Genomic DNA, 16,732 nt, shown 5'->3' with positions numbered 1-16,732 from the left:
GCCTTTGCTGGAGAAATTTTAAATGCCCCTTCTGCTAGCTCAAAAAAAAAAAAAAAAAAAAAAAAAAGAAAGAAAGAAAGAAAGAAAGAAAAGAAAAAAAGTGTTTAAAACAAGTCAGCTGGAGCTCAGTGTGTATTTAGTCACCTTTAGAAACCTAATGCTGCAGAATTAAGCTAACTCCCCTTTAGGCTGGGGTTATGAAGTGCCTTTCCCTATAAACTAAAAACATAATGTCAGGGCGAATGGGAACATACTTTATTACATTTATGGTACTGAAAACTGCCAGCAAGTTGTCTTAGGTTTAAATATTGTCCTCTGTAGAGTGTTCCAGTGCTGTTTGTCCACAGGAAGCCTATTAAAAGTGGACAGTGCAGTTATTTCATCTGGCTTTGGCTGGACTGCTTTCCTTTGCTTTAATGATGTCCTGGAATGCACCATGCCCACAGGGTCTCCATTAGGAGAACTTTTACTTCTGGGACGACCATGAAGTTAAAGGCTTAAAAGAGGCATCAGCTTACACCCTTTTGGGAATCACTTGAAGACTGGAGCACTAACTTCTTACCCCTTTAACTAATATATTGACTTATTTTAAATAAACAATGGAAAAATGAAGGCAGACCAAGTGGCCTTATTAGAAATCTTGGGGCCTCTTAAAGATCCCCCGGTTCAGGCAGCTGGGGGTGGGGAGGTTGGGGAGGAAGGAAAGGGCCCGAGGAGGGTTTATGCCCTTTTCAAACCAGGAAGCAAACACATTAACCTCTCCCACCCCACCCCTGCCATCAGCCAAAGGGGATCTTTACAGCTCCCAGGGAATATATCAGCTCACACTCAAACTGCAGTCTCTGATCTCATGGCCTCTCAGCTCTCGGATGTCTATTCATTGTAAATAAGAATTAATAGAAACAATCGGATCTTTTGGAGAGTTAAAGAAAAAAACTTATTCTTTCTAATAAACACTAAAAGGAGATGTTCCCTCCCCGCTTTGTACATTCCAAAGGTCTAGTCGTTGGTTACACTTTGTCCTCATGTTCTATCTTCTTAATATTTAGATCATCTGTCCTGATACTTGTTTGCGAATTAAAGCTGCTTTGAGATTATAGTAAAACCATTATTTTTAATAGCCCATTTCAAGGGCAGGGCTAAACACCGCAGAGCATGCATGTGACTGATTGCCGCTGCTAGACAGCAGCTTTTCTAGATTAATTTGTAACCGGGAACTACCGTAAACAGATTTCACCAGAAATCCCAAGGAATAGAAGGAATTGGTGCTGGTATTTGGCTCCTTGTATTTATTTATCGTTTTAGAAACCTCCTAATGAAAAGCAAGCTAACTGGAAAAGAAAGTTGGCCCCTTGGGGAAGGGGAGGAGGGAAGAAAGGAAAGGGGGAAACCCCCAAACATTTTTCTTCCCTTCTTCCTTCTGATGAGTTGAGATGGGTCAGTGGCTCCATATCTTCTCCCGAAAGGACACTCATTAAAATGACCAGAAGCTTCTTGTAAAGGGGTTTCATCAGCTTCTCTAGGGGTTCCAGATCAAGTCAGAAGAAAAGGGTTTTGCTTCCAATTTAGTTATTCATCTAGGCTGAATCCTGGGGCTCTGCCTATTACTTCTCATGTCATCTTGGGACAAGTCAATTCTCTGCCTCAAATTTGGCTAGATCAGGGAGTTCTTAATCTGGGATCCTCACTCCCGTGCATTGATATCAGGATTTGTGAATTTGGATGGGGGAAAAAAAATGACATCTTTATTTTCAGTAATCTCTGGTTTTCTTTGTAATATTATGTAATTAAAAACATTATTCTGAGAAAAGGATCCATAGCTTTAGCAGGCTTCCAAAGGGATCCCTAGTTTAAAAAAGGTTAAGAATCCCTGTTCACTAGATTATCTCAAAGGTGCTTTGCAGCCTCAAAGGCAGGATTCTTTGAATCATCTCAAAAGTGCTTTGCAGCTTCAAAATTATTATTTTTGTCATTATCTCAAAGATGTTTTTGCAAGTTCAAAATTGTGGGGTTTTTGCATTATAGCAAAGGTGCTTTGTAACTTCAAAATTATGTTGTTTTTTTTTAAATTATCTCAAAGGTGCTTTTGCAACTTCAAAATTTTGATTCTTTGAATTATCTCAAAGGTGCTTTGCAACTTCGAAATTAAGATTCTTTGAAATATGACCGAGGGGGGGGGGTGTTAACGAATGCCCTGAAAAATCTATTAATTCGGATTAAGAGAGGCAGTCAATTAATAGATGGGAAGGGAGAGACAAGTGCCATGTTTTCTCTCCTCTGCCGGAGACCTCCCGAATTCTACAGCTTCTTCTTTCTTTCTTTGCAGCTGGAAAATCCAACTGGCACCAGACCAATCCAAAAGCCTTCTAGCTCCAGATAAATTACTTGTGCTCTCGGCCCAGGTATAAGGGAGAGTCGGCTTTGGACTGTTGTCTCTTTGGGTGATGTTGGGAGAAAAGGGTGCTTAGAAATAGTCCCCGGAGGGCCGGCTGCAGGAGAAAGGATTTGGAGGCTTTCTTGAAACAGACACGTTAGCCAAAAGTAGGGCGGGGTGGGGGTGGGGGAGAGGTGCAAGCCCTCCCCTGGTACATTTTCCTTTCATCTTTGCAGAACTGGGTTGTAAGATGCTGGAGTCCCTACTATGGGATGTGGAGGGCCCGGAGGGCCGGGAAACCCTGACTTCCTGCGGCAGCAAGAGCAGTCGCGGGGCCCCAGGAGCTGGCTCCTTCCCTGCCAGGGCCAGTACCTGCAAGGCAGCGAGGGCCGAGGCTCTCCCTTTGCAACCCAGGCTACTGCAAGGTCCTGCTCGGGCTCGCCATTAATTCGGGTCACATCGCCATCTACCGGCTTGCGCTCGAAACGTCACCCGTCGCAGCCCCCTTGTATGCAATCCCAGCCTTCCCCCTCCATCCTCCTGTTAAACCAAATAATAATACTAATAGTAATAAATGAAAGAGGGTGGGAGAAGAGGATGGAGGTGGGGGAGGACTCTTTCGAGTCTTTTCCATGAAATTTTGATTTAAGCAGGCTCTGCTATTGATACCCCAAACCCTTTTGTTTACCCACCCACATTTCCTCTCTTTCAGGTCAGCTTTGTCAAGGGGGGAGAAGGGGGAGCGGGGCGGGGAACGGTTATCAGGACCCCTGATCAGGCCGCACCGTCGAAAGCAATCGGTTCCCCAGATTACTTGTATTTAATACACAATGCATCATAAAACAAATCCCTCATCCTGACAGGAAGAAAATAGAACAGCTCATAGCTCGAGCTGGTCCAATTTATGGCTAAATTAAAAAAAAGGCTCCAACAATGGACAAGTTGAGGAAGGGCAGGAAATCAATGGCCAGCAAACCGGGGGCTCTTAGAGGTTCCCAAGCACCAGACTCTCTGGGAATCTCGGACCAGGTTGTAGGTTATTTACAAAGGATTTTTCCTGTCCTACCTACCACTGCTGTGCGATTTTCCCTTGAACAATAGCCATTATCTGAAATAACAGTTCAATGTCACAGATAACTGGCCACTGAAACGAATTAATCTCCATCTCTTGTCACTGCCTTTCCCCTCCGCCTCCTTTTTATTATTAATATTTTTTAAATCGACATTTCGGTTTGGAGATATTACACACACAATACACACACACGAAAATATAAGTGGGTGGCCCTTGCAATAAAAGATAAAGTTGAACGTGCTTAACACCCCCCCCCCAACTGGAAAAAAAGACATTTATGGAGCCACTTAATATTTTTTTTGCTCCAGCTTTTCCGCTATTAAGTCAAGACAAGAGATGGGATTTGCTAATTTACTGAGTCTTAAAAATGAAATTGGGAATTTAAAATTATTTAACTCTGACCCGTGGATTTTTGCTTCACTCTCCTAGTAGAAGTAAACTCAGAGATCTTGTCAAAGATATTCATTCCAAAGAACTCTTTCCGTGAGATCTGATTTAAATTAAACGTGGACATTCATATTAGTAAATAATTAGATATAAAATAGGGACATTCCCCCAAGGCAACACGTTTATGGCATAAAACACAAGAGGATGATATTATATGGCATAATTCTATTTAGGAAGCTCCAGCTATTTTTACAGTATCAAAGAGAATTTGCAAAATTCACCAGATGGTCTTGTCATCTTCCCCAAATGTTTTTTTAAAAGATTTTTTTTTGTTTATTTTTACGAAAATTGCACATTAGTTTACGGTTTTTTTTTTCTTTTTAGAATATACTTCAACAACAACAAATAAATAAATCGAGCGTTTCTTCTAGTTCTTAAAAGCAGAGAGGGAAAAGATCTGAGTGAGACCGTAGTGTTTCTGACGCGTCCTCAGTCAAACTAGCCCCGACCACGCCAACTTGGTTTTTACTACAATTTAGCCAACATTGTTTGCTCCGCGTCTCAGAAATCCTCATTTTCCCTAAGTGAGGATTTTCTGGAGTGTTTAGTGTGAGAGGAAGCTCTGCCGCCCACAGACTCATCCTCCCCTCCCCTCCCCCTTTCTGTACACACCCATCTTCAATCTACACTCACCCTCCCTACTCAGACACCCTCACCCCCCCCTTCTTCAAATACCCCCCCCAAGGTATAGTCTTTCCTTTCCCCCACCCTTCTCTTACCACCGCCCCCAGCCCATCCCTATCCCAAACACACACACACAGACACACACACACACACACACACAGAGACACACACACATACAAGCACTCACACTTGTACTTTTCAGAACATTGAAACAGACGAGATTTCCCTGCGGAAAGAAATCCTGCCTTCCAAGATCTCCCTATTGGTTGTTTACCCGGACGAAAACGACATGCTTTTTTTTTTTTTTTTTTCCCTTTTCTTTCTTTCTTTCTTTTTTTTTTTTTTTAAGGGGCAGGGTGCATCCATAATCAGCCTACCCCTATAGGACTTCTGTCTTGGCGACCTTTTTGTGACCTCTCCCGCCAGAGTAGGCTGCTGTCACTTTAAAAATTTACTGAAAGAGGAGCCTCTGTCTGGCTTCCGATCACTTGGAGCTGGGGGAGATAGCTCCCTGGCTCCCTCTCCCTCGTCTCTTTCTGGATGGCCGAGCAGATCCTCTTTAAAGGGACAGTTCATGAAATAGAATCCCGGACAGCTGAGAGCGGAGTTGCAAATAGGGGGACGATCCCGTGAGGGTCTCGGTTTGGGGGAGAGGAAAAAAAAAGCAGGGGTGACTAACTTCCGTCTCCCCTAGCCCGACACCCACCCCATCTTTTCAAAGGCTCTAGCACCCCCTCCACCTCCTTCCTGCTTTTATCCCCCCTTCTTCTGTTTCTTTTTTTTTTTTTCTTTCTTTTTTTTTTTTTAAACTGGGAGAGAGAGGTGGAAGTTTTAGTGGTTCTCAGATAACTTTCATTACACATCGGGCTGATAAGCGCGAGAGAAAGTGAGAAAAGAAGGTGATGTGAACCAGTAGGAGCTACGCTTAGGCGGGGAGGGGGAATCAAGGAGCAAAAAAATATATATATTCCTAACCCCCTTACCCCCCAACCCAAACACCCCTCCCCCCTCCCCAGAAGAGAGGAGAGCCGAGTCTTCACTTCGGGTGGTTACAAAAAAAAAGATACATTGTTGCCTGATGATTAAGCTACGAGATCGCGTGGTCCGAGCGAACGGCAGCTCCTAGAGACGGACTTAAAGTTAGCCGAGAGACCCATGTGGAAGCCGGGGAGTGATTATTTTAATCGCGAAACGCTGCTCGTCATCTGCTGAAACATCGGCTGGCCCAGAACTTCAGGGCTCATTATTGTTATTATTTTACTCTTCTGTGATTGCTTTTTTTTTTTTTTTTTTTTTTTTTTTTTTTAATTGCTGGGAGTTAAATCCTTAGACATGCTAAGGTAAGAGACCTTTCTTTCTAATTTAAAAAAATCTTCCCGGAGTGCATAGTTTGGTAACTTCTGACATTCTCTCTCTCTCTCCCCCCTCTCCTCCTCCCCCCTTTCTCTCTCTCTCTCTCTCTCTCTCCCTCCTCCCCTCTTTTCTGTCTTTTTTTTCTAACTCTTCCTAGTGCAGCGGCAGCCGCAGTCCCTGCGCTTATCTACGTTGCTAGGGCTGCCGATTTCCTTGTTCCTCCTTCAGAACGCGGCGGTCTACTAGTCTCCGGCAGCCCGGCTGGTCTCTGGGGCAGGGTGGGTTCCCTGTCTCCCTGTTGCTCGGTGCCTGAGCTTCTCTCCCTCTCCCTCCCTCCCTCTCTCCTTCTTTTTTTTTTTCCCTCCCTCCTCTCCCCTCCTCCCCAGATCACTAGTTGTGTGTGTGTGTGTGTGTGTGTGTGTGTAAGTGTGTGTGTATGTGTGCGCGCGCTGGTGTGCCTGCATCTGAGAGTCCTACAAGGTGTGGCTGCCAACACTCTGAATTCCTGGCACCGACTTTGCTTCTTGAGAGCTCTCTTCGGCCAAGTTCCACCTTCCCAAGTTGCAGCCTTGCATTTCCAAGATCGAATGCTTCGGGGAAAAAAGTTATTCTCGGACCCGCGGGCGATATCGTAGGGATCCCCCCCCCATCTCCTTCTGTCTTCTCTACCCCCCCTTTCCCTTTCTTGTTTGCAAAAGGGCCTTTCTCTCAAATCTTTCTAAAGGAATTAAAAAAGAATCCTCTTCTTGGAGCATGACAGCTTTTCTAAACACTGGAGTGTGGTGGATGAAATCGCAGCACATTAGTCGCCGCTGCGTTTTAATTTTAATTTCATTTAATTTTTAATTCAAGATGTGCTAGACTCTTAAAGCGTTGGGGAGACCGCTGCAGAGCTAACGAGTCAAAAGTTAATGATTCACAGGAGAGGGGGAAAAAGTTTCTGGAAAAGTTAAGTCTTAAGCTTTGGAGGGAAGAGATTGAGGTTCGGAAAGTCATTTGTGGGAGAAAATGCTCAGGAAAAAAAAGTAATCCTTGTACTGAGATATTTATAAAGACGTCCCTTGGAAATGAGCTCAGTTTCTTAATTTGCTGTTGACTGGCAATTGCAATAATGTTAACACGGAATAAAATTACACGGAGGATTTTTATGTGAAGTGTATGTAATACCTCTCCCCCCAGTAAAAAAAAAATATAAAAAAATAAAAAAAGGAAGGGGGTATGGGAATGGCTTGAAATTGAAGTGGCCTGAGTCTTTCTGACTGAGATTAACAACAGTTTTCCATCTCTCCCGGAAAATATAAAATGTAACTCCTGCTGCATTTCATTGACTGGGTCCATTTCCTTCGTGAGACACTAATCCATGATTTCTGGGAAAAATGTATATCAAGGGTGAGCTAGCCCCTCCTCCCCCAAACAAAAACCTATCCCTAACACAATTTCGGTGACTATTTCAGAATATGCATTGGTGCTGAGATTTACGTGACACTTGAAAGCTAGCTAGAAGCACCCTTTACCCTGGAGATTCATTCACTTGGGCTTAAGAAAATAGCCCTAAAGGTTATATCTTTTAAAAATGTAATTTTATGTAGAGATAGTTAGGAGTATACAGAAGAAACTGTAAGTCACCTTTTTTTTTTTTTTTCCTTTTTCCTTTCTTTCTTTTTCTTTCTATTTTTTTAAGAGGCAGAAACTAACAAAGTCTTGTGTTTGATATTTTTTTTTTTTGGACTACTCATTCATTGCTCTTTAATTGCCTTATGGTCAAAGCCTCATTCCTACTATCTGTTGCCCTCTAAGCCTTAGGGGTTTGTCCCCTTGAAGTCTGTGGTGAGTTAATGACCTGGAGCTGCTTTTGGGTGATTACCTGAATTCTATGCAGAATAGCTTTGGGGCTAGATAAATATACTCTAGATTATTTTAACCTTTATAGGGACCCAGATAAAGCAAATTTCTCTCCCCCCTCACCCTGTTCTTTTAATTAGTTAATTTGAGATCTAAACTATATTGTTTAGTATTTGATAAGAAACTTCCTCAAGTTTGTATTAACTCTCTGGTATACAATGACAGGATTCATACTGATTCACTCAAAAGACCAGGAGTACTGGAACATTTACTTTTATAAAATTCAAAAATAATGTACTTTGTAGATAAAAGCAAAATAAAATGCTTATTAAAGACTTTAAAATAGACATTTTACTTTTGTTGATTTTCTTTTTCTTAGTACAATCGATATTGTCTACTATAGGCCAGACAAAAAGGTCTGAGGATTAAATAATTGTATCCAGTCATGTAGTATTAATAATGTGTGATGATATTTTCATATAACCTGTTTACATTTGCTTATAATTTGTATTTGTTTATTATCTGCATAATTGGAACCATTTCTTAGTTTGTGTTAAAATATTAAGTTGCCATGTTTTGCATGAGTGTTTACATGATTTTTCCTTTCCTTTCTTTCTTTCTTTTTTTTTTCTTTTTTTCTTTTTTCTTTTTGGTTTGGCATAAAGGCTTCTATTATTAGTCAAATCCTATAATTTGCTTCAATTAAGGGTATGATCTAACTGTTGTATGATGAGAACAGACTATTCAAAGGAGATTAATAACTTTTACCCTAACTTTAATTAATTGAACTAATTCAAATTAAAACCAATTTGAAAATCGATATTTCCATGATAAGAATATATAAACCTGGAAAAATGATAGTTTATTTAAGACACATTATGTTAATGAGTGGTGGTCAATATTATTTGTGATAAAACCAAATTTGATAGAATTAATTGTTTTAAAGTCAGTGTCACTTATTCATGCAGAGCAAGGGAATCAAAGCTTTGAAAAATGGACACAATTTTAGTAATAGTTATCATTTTTTTAAAAAACAGAAATCAGCATATCATTTGTTATTATTAAAGATTGATTCCTTCTATATTCATTCGAATTTATTCTAACACTTCTCTTCCCTTCTTCCCCCATAAAAGATTCACTGGAGAAACATACATTTCAGTGAAATGTCTTTAAGTAATTAACCATTTCCTCATTTAGAGATACATGATTTATATTTTCAGCAATGTGCTGGGATGGCTATGGAAAGATTGATTGTCTTCTTCTTCTTCCTAGATATTAGATGAGTTTTGCAATGTGAAATACTACATAGATGCCAGTCAACCAGATGTCGGGAGCTGGCTCAAGTACGTCAAGTTTGCTGGATGCTATGAACAGCACAACCTCGTTGCATGCCAGATAAATGATCAGGTATGTTGTAAATACTTTTCTGGACTTTGTCTGAGAGCTTTAAGGTACCAGCGAAGCCTGAAGAATAAAAATAACAGGGAGCCCCAGTAGACCCTTGTGGCCTGTTGCCTGTTCTACTGAAGGAGGAAGAGGTAGAGTCGGCATAAGGCAGAATCAAGCCAGTTTTTGGAGCTGCTTGGGATATTGTTTATGGCGATTGTCAGGAGGATCTCACTTCATTTCTCCTATTATATTCCAGTGGAGTTGGAAAGAAGCATTTAATAATGTGTCATTTGTTGGTGTTCATTTTCCCCTCTCCCCCATCATCCCACAGAGGAACCAATATATGGCTTTTAGCTAATCAGGGATAGACTGATGAGAAAATTGGAGTTGCTAACAAAGAAACTTAATATTTGTTCTGTGCAAGAGTATGAATGACCGAGAGAAGCATGAGTTGTGTGCAGAATGTCATTTTACCTTTTTTATATACTTTTGCTAAAAAAAAAAAAAAAAATTGGAGTGGCAATTGACATATTTTGCTTTTTCTTGGAGTTTAGTTAAGTGTGTGTGTGTGTGTGTGTGTGTGTGTTGGGGAGGGGGGAGAGAGACAAAAATTCGTCTTCCCTCCTTGAATTGGAATGCTTGGTTTTTCTTGTGCTTTCAAAAGCTTTGAAGGATTGTATAGGCAGGCTTACTTCAATAGCTATGACTGAAGTAGGGAGCCTGAAAGGCGATCCTCACTTAGTTAAGTTGTTATGAAGGTTGCTGCTTAGTACAGCCAACACTCTCCCCCACCCCCACCCCCCATCTCCCCAGGACCAGGTGGTCTTCCTGTGCATTTGTACTTTATTTAGTCACATTGGTAGGTTAGCTTGAGCCCAATGAAGGATCATTTATTGGTTTTAACCCAATGGTTACTTAAATAGAGTGAGCTTCAGAAGATTATCTTGAAATGGTTATCCAGTCAAATTTGGTTTAAGCAAATCAACCAACATGGGTAGAGGGAAATATCTTAGGTGGTGTTCCCATAGAAAGCCATTAAGTAGCAATGATACGATACGTTTTCAAACCTAGATTTGAAATATCATTGAAGATCTCATGCACTGGGGTTCCATTTCATCAGCTCCTAGATGTTTTTCTGGTCTTAACTTTATGAGGTGGGCACTAAAATGTAAAATTAAATAAAATTATATTTTACCCAATTGAATATATATTCAAAGAACCATGTTAGTTAGATAAGTCATTCTGATATTAGAAAACAAATTGGAAGGTACTATTAGGAAATTGAAACCTTTACAATGTCATCATAGGATGTGTGTGAATAGAAATCTCATTGGATCGGTATTATAAATTGATGTCATTATCCACAGATATAATTATTGAATACCTACTCTAAGAGTAAAAGGTAATGAGTTTGACACTGGAAAATGACCTATTTTGTGTTTCTTAAAAAAAAAAATCAAGAATCATGGCATCCTTCCTTAAATTAAGGAATTCAAAAGTCACTTGAACAATGAAATTATAAAATCTATGACGGTATATTTATTGATAACTGAAAACTGTCTGTAAACATAACTATATCCTCATTATCAGTATCATCTAGCTCTGAGAGCGAAAGTCTTGATACATTTTGGTTTTTTTCTTATTTAATATTTCTATAAGCTCAGATTTCAAGTCTTGAAACCTGTGCTGTTATTTTGGTTTATTTAATTCATTTGGGATTTGGAGGGAGGAGGTAGAGAGCAGTATCTCTTGATCCCTAATTATGAGCCATATTGTTATGGTTTCGATAATCTCCCAATTTGATTATTAGTACCCTTTGAAGGGGTAAAAGAAGTATCTTTTAAAGTCTATTATCGTCAGCAGAAAACACCCAGTTATTCTGATAACAATGAATATTTTCTGCCTGCTTTCTGAAATGGTGTGCAGGATGAAATGCTTCATCAGGAAAAGATAAAACCCCCTTTTAGATGGACTCCTTCAGATCCTATAGCTAATATTCCTGAAAGTACTTCTTTTTAACTTCTGCCTTTAGTGGGGGCCAGAGCTATGAAGGGCAACAGAATGTATATCAAGTGACCTAATTGTAAAGTTGACATTACATGGTCCAGTAAGTGTATCCATAAACAACAAAAGCAGATGTGCGGGTCGCCCCCCCACCCCCCACGCACATATGTACAGGCAGTCACATCTGGTTAGCTCTACAGCATGGTGAGTGTGCATGCATGTGTGTATGTCTCTCTGAAAGCCGGTTAAGACCAGAAGGTCCCTTCCAGCTTTGATATTGTAAATGTTGGCCTAGGTGGGAAGCTAACAGGACTCGTTCTCTGGGCTCCCCATGGCCGTTGTTTCACTCTGTTCTCCACAAGGAATAGGACCTGCCAAATGGTGAATAGACATAACTCATCACCTGATGTACACCCCCATTGTGTGCGATATTATTTACCACTGAGACATGGACAGAGACACTTGATCGGGAGGGGTTGTTAACCACTAATTACTTTAACTCACCTGTAAAACTCACAAGCAAACATAGCCCTTTCCCTGAAATGGGAAAGATCATTTGTCTGTACTCCGATCCTTAGACTGAACATGTGAGCTTGAAAGACAGGTATGAACCCTAGACTTCTAAAGGCAGGATTTCCAGATAAGTCTTGGTCTCTCAACTATAATTTAGTCAGTGTGTTAAGTGAGACATTTAACAAAGAAGAAAGAGAAAAACACTTAAAAACCAAAGTATCTCAAATCTTTTTTTTTGGGGGGGGGGGAGTAGAGACTTTCCCTTTCATCCCCACCCTTTTTCCTTACAGCCCTTCATTCTTATATTTGATATCACATTTCGATGATTTAAATTCATTTTTGTAAAGGCAAGTTCTTTAAAATTGTATAAATGAGCCTGCTGAGATGAACAATTCGATAAGAACAGAATAAAGTCAAAACATGTTATGTTGGCTATAACTCCAGTTTCATTTGATTGGGGGTGGAGTTGTTTTTAAAGATAGGGTCTTTTTTGGGGGGGGGTTGTTATTTTCAAAAAGAGCTAATATAAGACTTCTCAATTCTTCTCCTTCCACTGTCTTTCTGAATCTCTCATAAGTACAAAACATATACAATTAACTTGAAAATAGCATTCCACGAGTAGCTAATTCCAGAAGGGTTTTATTTTCTCAATAGACAGTTTCCATTGGGCTGCTAAGAGTCCTGTCACCATTATTTGATTTTTTTTTTAAACTGGCAAGTGTGAAATTTCTGGCAGCTTTGTTTTTTAACTCTTCTTACATGAAAAGCTCTAGGTTTTTTATTTTGTTTATTTTTAGAACTCCATTTCATTTGATTTTTGAAAATTATTGGAGTAGTGTTTTTAGAGTTAGAAATGCTGAAAGTATTGGTATCACCCAAGTAAGCTATAATTTCTAGATTTTGACTGATAGCCTTATTCTCTCCTGAAAATATAATAATAACAGCAGTAATTCATCTTTTAAAAAGAAGGCCACGTCATATACACGGGTAAATTGAGACCACAATCATACTCATTAAATACTAGATTTTTTTTTTTTTGTTAATCAGTATTGTTTATACTTAAAGTATTCATTTTAGTTTAAAATTCTCTCTATAGTTTATGAACAACTCTGTAGAGTGACTATGTCATGGTTTTTAATTCTCTGAATTCCCTCATCCCCAAAGGATTGATTTTTTTCCAAGATTCATATTGTTTTGGTTATTAATTACCGGACAACTTTTAGTACTCCCAGATGTCATGAAAAATGTAAAATGTGGATTAGGTCAAGAAGGCAGTCTAATAATAATTACTCTGATAATTAATAATAATAATAATAGTTAGCTTTCATCTAGCCTGTTAAGCTTTCCAAATTGCTTTACATATATTCTCCTGTTTTATTTATCTGCTCAACAATCCTGGGAAGTAGTTACTATTATTGTGCCCATTTTACAGGGGAGAAAACTGAGGTAGATAGAGTTGAGCTATTTGCCTAAATTACATGGCTATTAAGTGTCTGAGGTTGGATTTAAATTCAGGACTTCCTGATTTCCTATGAAAACTCCTTTCAGCCTCCAGCTATATGACACTAATAATTCAGATAAAAGGAAAAAGTGATTAGTTTATCATTATCTCCATAATGCTTAGAAAAGTCTACCTGTTTGGTATCATATACACCAAACATCAAAATGATTTACATAAATTAAAACAAAAAAAATACTTCTCAGTTAACCTATTATTTCCTTCTTTAGTATAATGGAAGCTTCATCGTGGTGGTGAGGAATTGTTCCTTTTCCCCTCTTGAATCCTCAGGACTCTGTTCATAATTAGGAAATCAATGGGCATTTGTTGGATTGGATTTTTTCCACTTTTCATCTGGATATTTTTACATGATTTAGACTTGGTGCATGTGATCATTTGTAGATTGATGCTTTAAATCCTGCTAAATATCACTTTGTCTTATAGATTTGTGATACTGACTTTGGAACCTTGGACCTGCCACTTTCTGTTGGGATGAATTTGGGCTGGTCACTTACCAACCAAAGTACCCAAACATGCATTTGTTAAACCAGTCATTGTGCTGTTTGACATTTACAATCAAAAGCAAAAAAAAAAAAAAAAAAAAAAAAAAAAAGGCTCCTGTCCTCAGGGTACTTATATTTTATTAAGGGAGATGATAGTAAATAAGTACAACTTATACAGAGTGGACAGAAGACAATCTCAGGGGGAAGGTACTAGCAGTTGATTAATTAGCATGGGCCTCAGTTTCCTGATCTATACAATTAGGGGAGTCAAATGGCCTTTGAAGTTCTTTATAATTCTTGATCCAAGATTCTATGAGCCTACCTACCCTTGCTACTCATGGACATGGGGTATGGTGTTTTAGATATGCTTATTTCTCTTTCCCCTTCTTAGAATTTTCATATAATATTATAGATCCATGAGCAATGCCCTGTGGACTTAGCAAGTAAGAGTTCAGGCCCAGAATGTCTCCAGTTCCATTCCACCAGGAGACGATATTTGTCTTTCATGTTAAATCAAATAACGTCAACGAACATTTATTAAGCGCCAAGTGCCAGGCATTGGGCTGGGGATATAAAGAAAGGCAAAAGACAGTCTTTTTTTTTTTTTTTTTTTTTTTTTTCAAGGAGCCCACAGGCTAAAGAGAATATGCAAATAACTTATTTATGTTAGATATATATGAGATAAACTGGAAATAACTAAACATGGAAAGATGTGTGAATAATTTATTTAAATTTTTATTTTGCCTCTAACATTCACGGAAAATGTGATCTTGTGTCATTGGAAGGGTGTTTGGTCTTAATGGATTTCATTTCTCTAGATCCGACCCAGTTTTGATTTACCACTAGCAGTAATTAGGATTATTTCTGGGTTTTGTTTTCTGTAATCTCATTGGACCCACATCTGTATCCTATACATTAAAAATGAACCACACTTGAATTCAACACCCCAAGCTTGTCCTGACATGGCCTGTGCTTAGAAGATACTTTTCAAAAACCCAAGCCCTTTGCAAATCTTGCCATTTAGAGAGGTGATAAGTCTTTCTCCCTGTCTTTTTATTTTTAAGCATACTCTTGACAGCTGGTATTCAGTCAGCACAATGAGACAAAGTAGGCTGCTCATTCTGCATAAAAAGAAATTTGTTGATGAGAGATTATCTAATACTAGATGTATATTTTGGGGCAGTAATATATAGCATAATGGATGCCCCCAGAGAGAAAGCAAGGTTGTAATTCACTCAGTGGATTCTGCCAGCTCCCTTGTGGTTTATGAATGGCAGCAAGATTCTGTTGGGGATTCAGTTTGGAACAGGCATTTTTCTAGTGGGTGATTTACCTTATAAACTTTTAACTGCTTCCGGGACTGTCTTGGCTTAGATTGGCAGCCTCACTTTCCCTGGCCTCCTAAGTCCATGTCAATTAGCTGGGTTCTATTGGATTGCTGTAACCCTAGAGCTGTATTATTACTGTAAGCTGATTACGGGCTCAATTATCAGGTTATTTTCTTTGGCTTTTTAGTGAAATATTCTGCTTTTCTACATATTTTAATAAATGCAATTTGGTCAAGCAAGCTGTGCCGGTTTAGTCATCTGCTAATGGGAGATGTAACTTTGTAGGCAGCAGCCCCCCTTCCCATCCCCCCTTATTTCTTTTCTTTTTCTGAATGCTTTTTATAATCATTTGCTTCCAGAGGCCTCTTGGGCTATTTACAAACTTATTCTTCCTCAGCGTCTTTCTTCTCTGCTTGTTTTGCACAAGTTTGTTTGATGTCAAAATTATTCGTAGTTTTGGACTTTTGGTTTTCTTAGCTTTTAGGGCAAGTTCCACTTTTATACCAGTTCCACTTTGCTAATAACCATGCCAGTTGGCAGGGCCCAAGGCCCGAGCTTCATGCTGGCTACCTGGTCTCATTTTAGGTGATGGTCTTCTACCCATCCTCACTTGAAGATGTCTTTCTCTGGAGAAGTGGCCTGTTCTTAATATAGAAACAGTGGCCACAAACCATTGGCCAAAATGAAGTGCTCGCCGGCCCACCTCAGGAATACTGGCTGTCTAAGAGGGACAGGTCCTACACAGTCAAGGCTGCCATCTTCCCATAGGGACCCAGCCCAGAATGTTTGAAGGGAAGGGCTCCTCTTTTGTAAAAGAGGTGAAAGTCCTGCTCTTTATTGCTGAAATAACATATTATAGAGAACAGCTTTTACCTTGTTTGATTTCAAATAACCTAATGATTATTGTTGTCATAATTTGGGTCTTTGGATCCTTCAGGATCTCACCTTCCAGGCGAGAAAGCTCCTTCTGCAATAGTTGAACAGCATTTATTCATTGACTCAAGAGCCTCAGTTTGGTGATTTTCTCAGGAACATACAGACAAGAATGTGTTGGAAGCAGCACCCTAGTCTCCATGGTCCTGTTTCCGATCCAACCAGATTATATGGTCTTTCTTTCTAAAAATCAGACCTGTGATTTCCCAGTGGAAAAACTCTTGCTGCCCATGAAAATGGGCTTTTTCTCAGTCACTCAGAGATGCCCAGGACTCCGAGGAATTAAGTGACTGTGACTCTGGGTTGTCCCTCTGTCCATTCTACTGTCTTGCCTTTCACAGTAAAGCAGACTAATTATAGTGTCTTGAAGGAAGTACAATAGCTGGTGAGGGAAGTTCCATAGCTATGATTATCCCCATTTTACAGATGAAGAGGCAGAGGCTGAGAGATTATTATTCGCCCAAGATTGCACAAGCTAGAGGTGAGATTTGAGCTGTGTTCCTCCTGCTGCAAAAGCCAGCAGGATCCAGTCCATTCGACTGGCCTTCCATTGTTAGCTGATACGGGTTGTCCTATAGAGGCCAGTGAGGAGTTATCAGGATATATTTTAAGGAAGTGACAACTTTGGCCCGGTATAATGAGAAGAGTGTGGAACTGGAGTTAGAAATCCTGGCTCTGAGATTGATTATCTGTGCAGCGCAGGGCAAATCATTTTAGTTTCCTGATTTCTAAAATGAGAAGGTTTGGGCTAGATAACATTCAGCAATTAATCCTAAAGCACTCTCTCTGTGCAAAGCTTGGAATGTGAAAGAGGGGTTGGAATACAGAGACAAAAACTAACCAGCTCCTGCC

At 39.6% G+C, this 16,732-nt stretch overlaps 1 protein-coding gene across 7 annotated transcripts in view; it reads left to right on the top strand.

Annotated features, from left to right (window-relative positions):
- Positions 1-16,732, top strand: part of MECOM (MDS1 and EVI1 complex locus) — a 668,000-nt gene that overhangs the window by 587,237 nt on the left and 64,031 nt on the right. For 5 of the 7 annotated variants that reach the window (XM_031957626.1, XM_012546602.3, XM_023500819.2 and 2 more), the window contains exon 3: positions 8,985-9,119. In XM_031957626.1, the coding sequence (XP_031813486.1) occupies positions 8,985-9,119 (135 nt within the window). Of the gene's footprint in view, positions 1-4,635; positions 5,858-6,281; positions 7,488-8,984; positions 9,120-16,732 lie in introns of those variants that run through there. The other 2 variants (XM_012546601.3, XM_031957630.1) reach the window with 2 other exon arrangements.

Source organism: Sarcophilus harrisii, chromosome 3 (assembly GCF_902635505.1).
Source record: "Sarcophilus harrisii chromosome 3, mSarHar1.11, whole genome shotgun sequence".
In the NCBI taxonomy this organism is placed as follows: domain Eukaryota; kingdom Metazoa; phylum Chordata; class Mammalia; order Dasyuromorphia; family Dasyuridae; genus Sarcophilus; species Sarcophilus harrisii.
The sequence above is the reverse complement of the archived record's forward strand: the minus strand, read 5'-3'. Positions and strand labels throughout refer to the sequence as shown.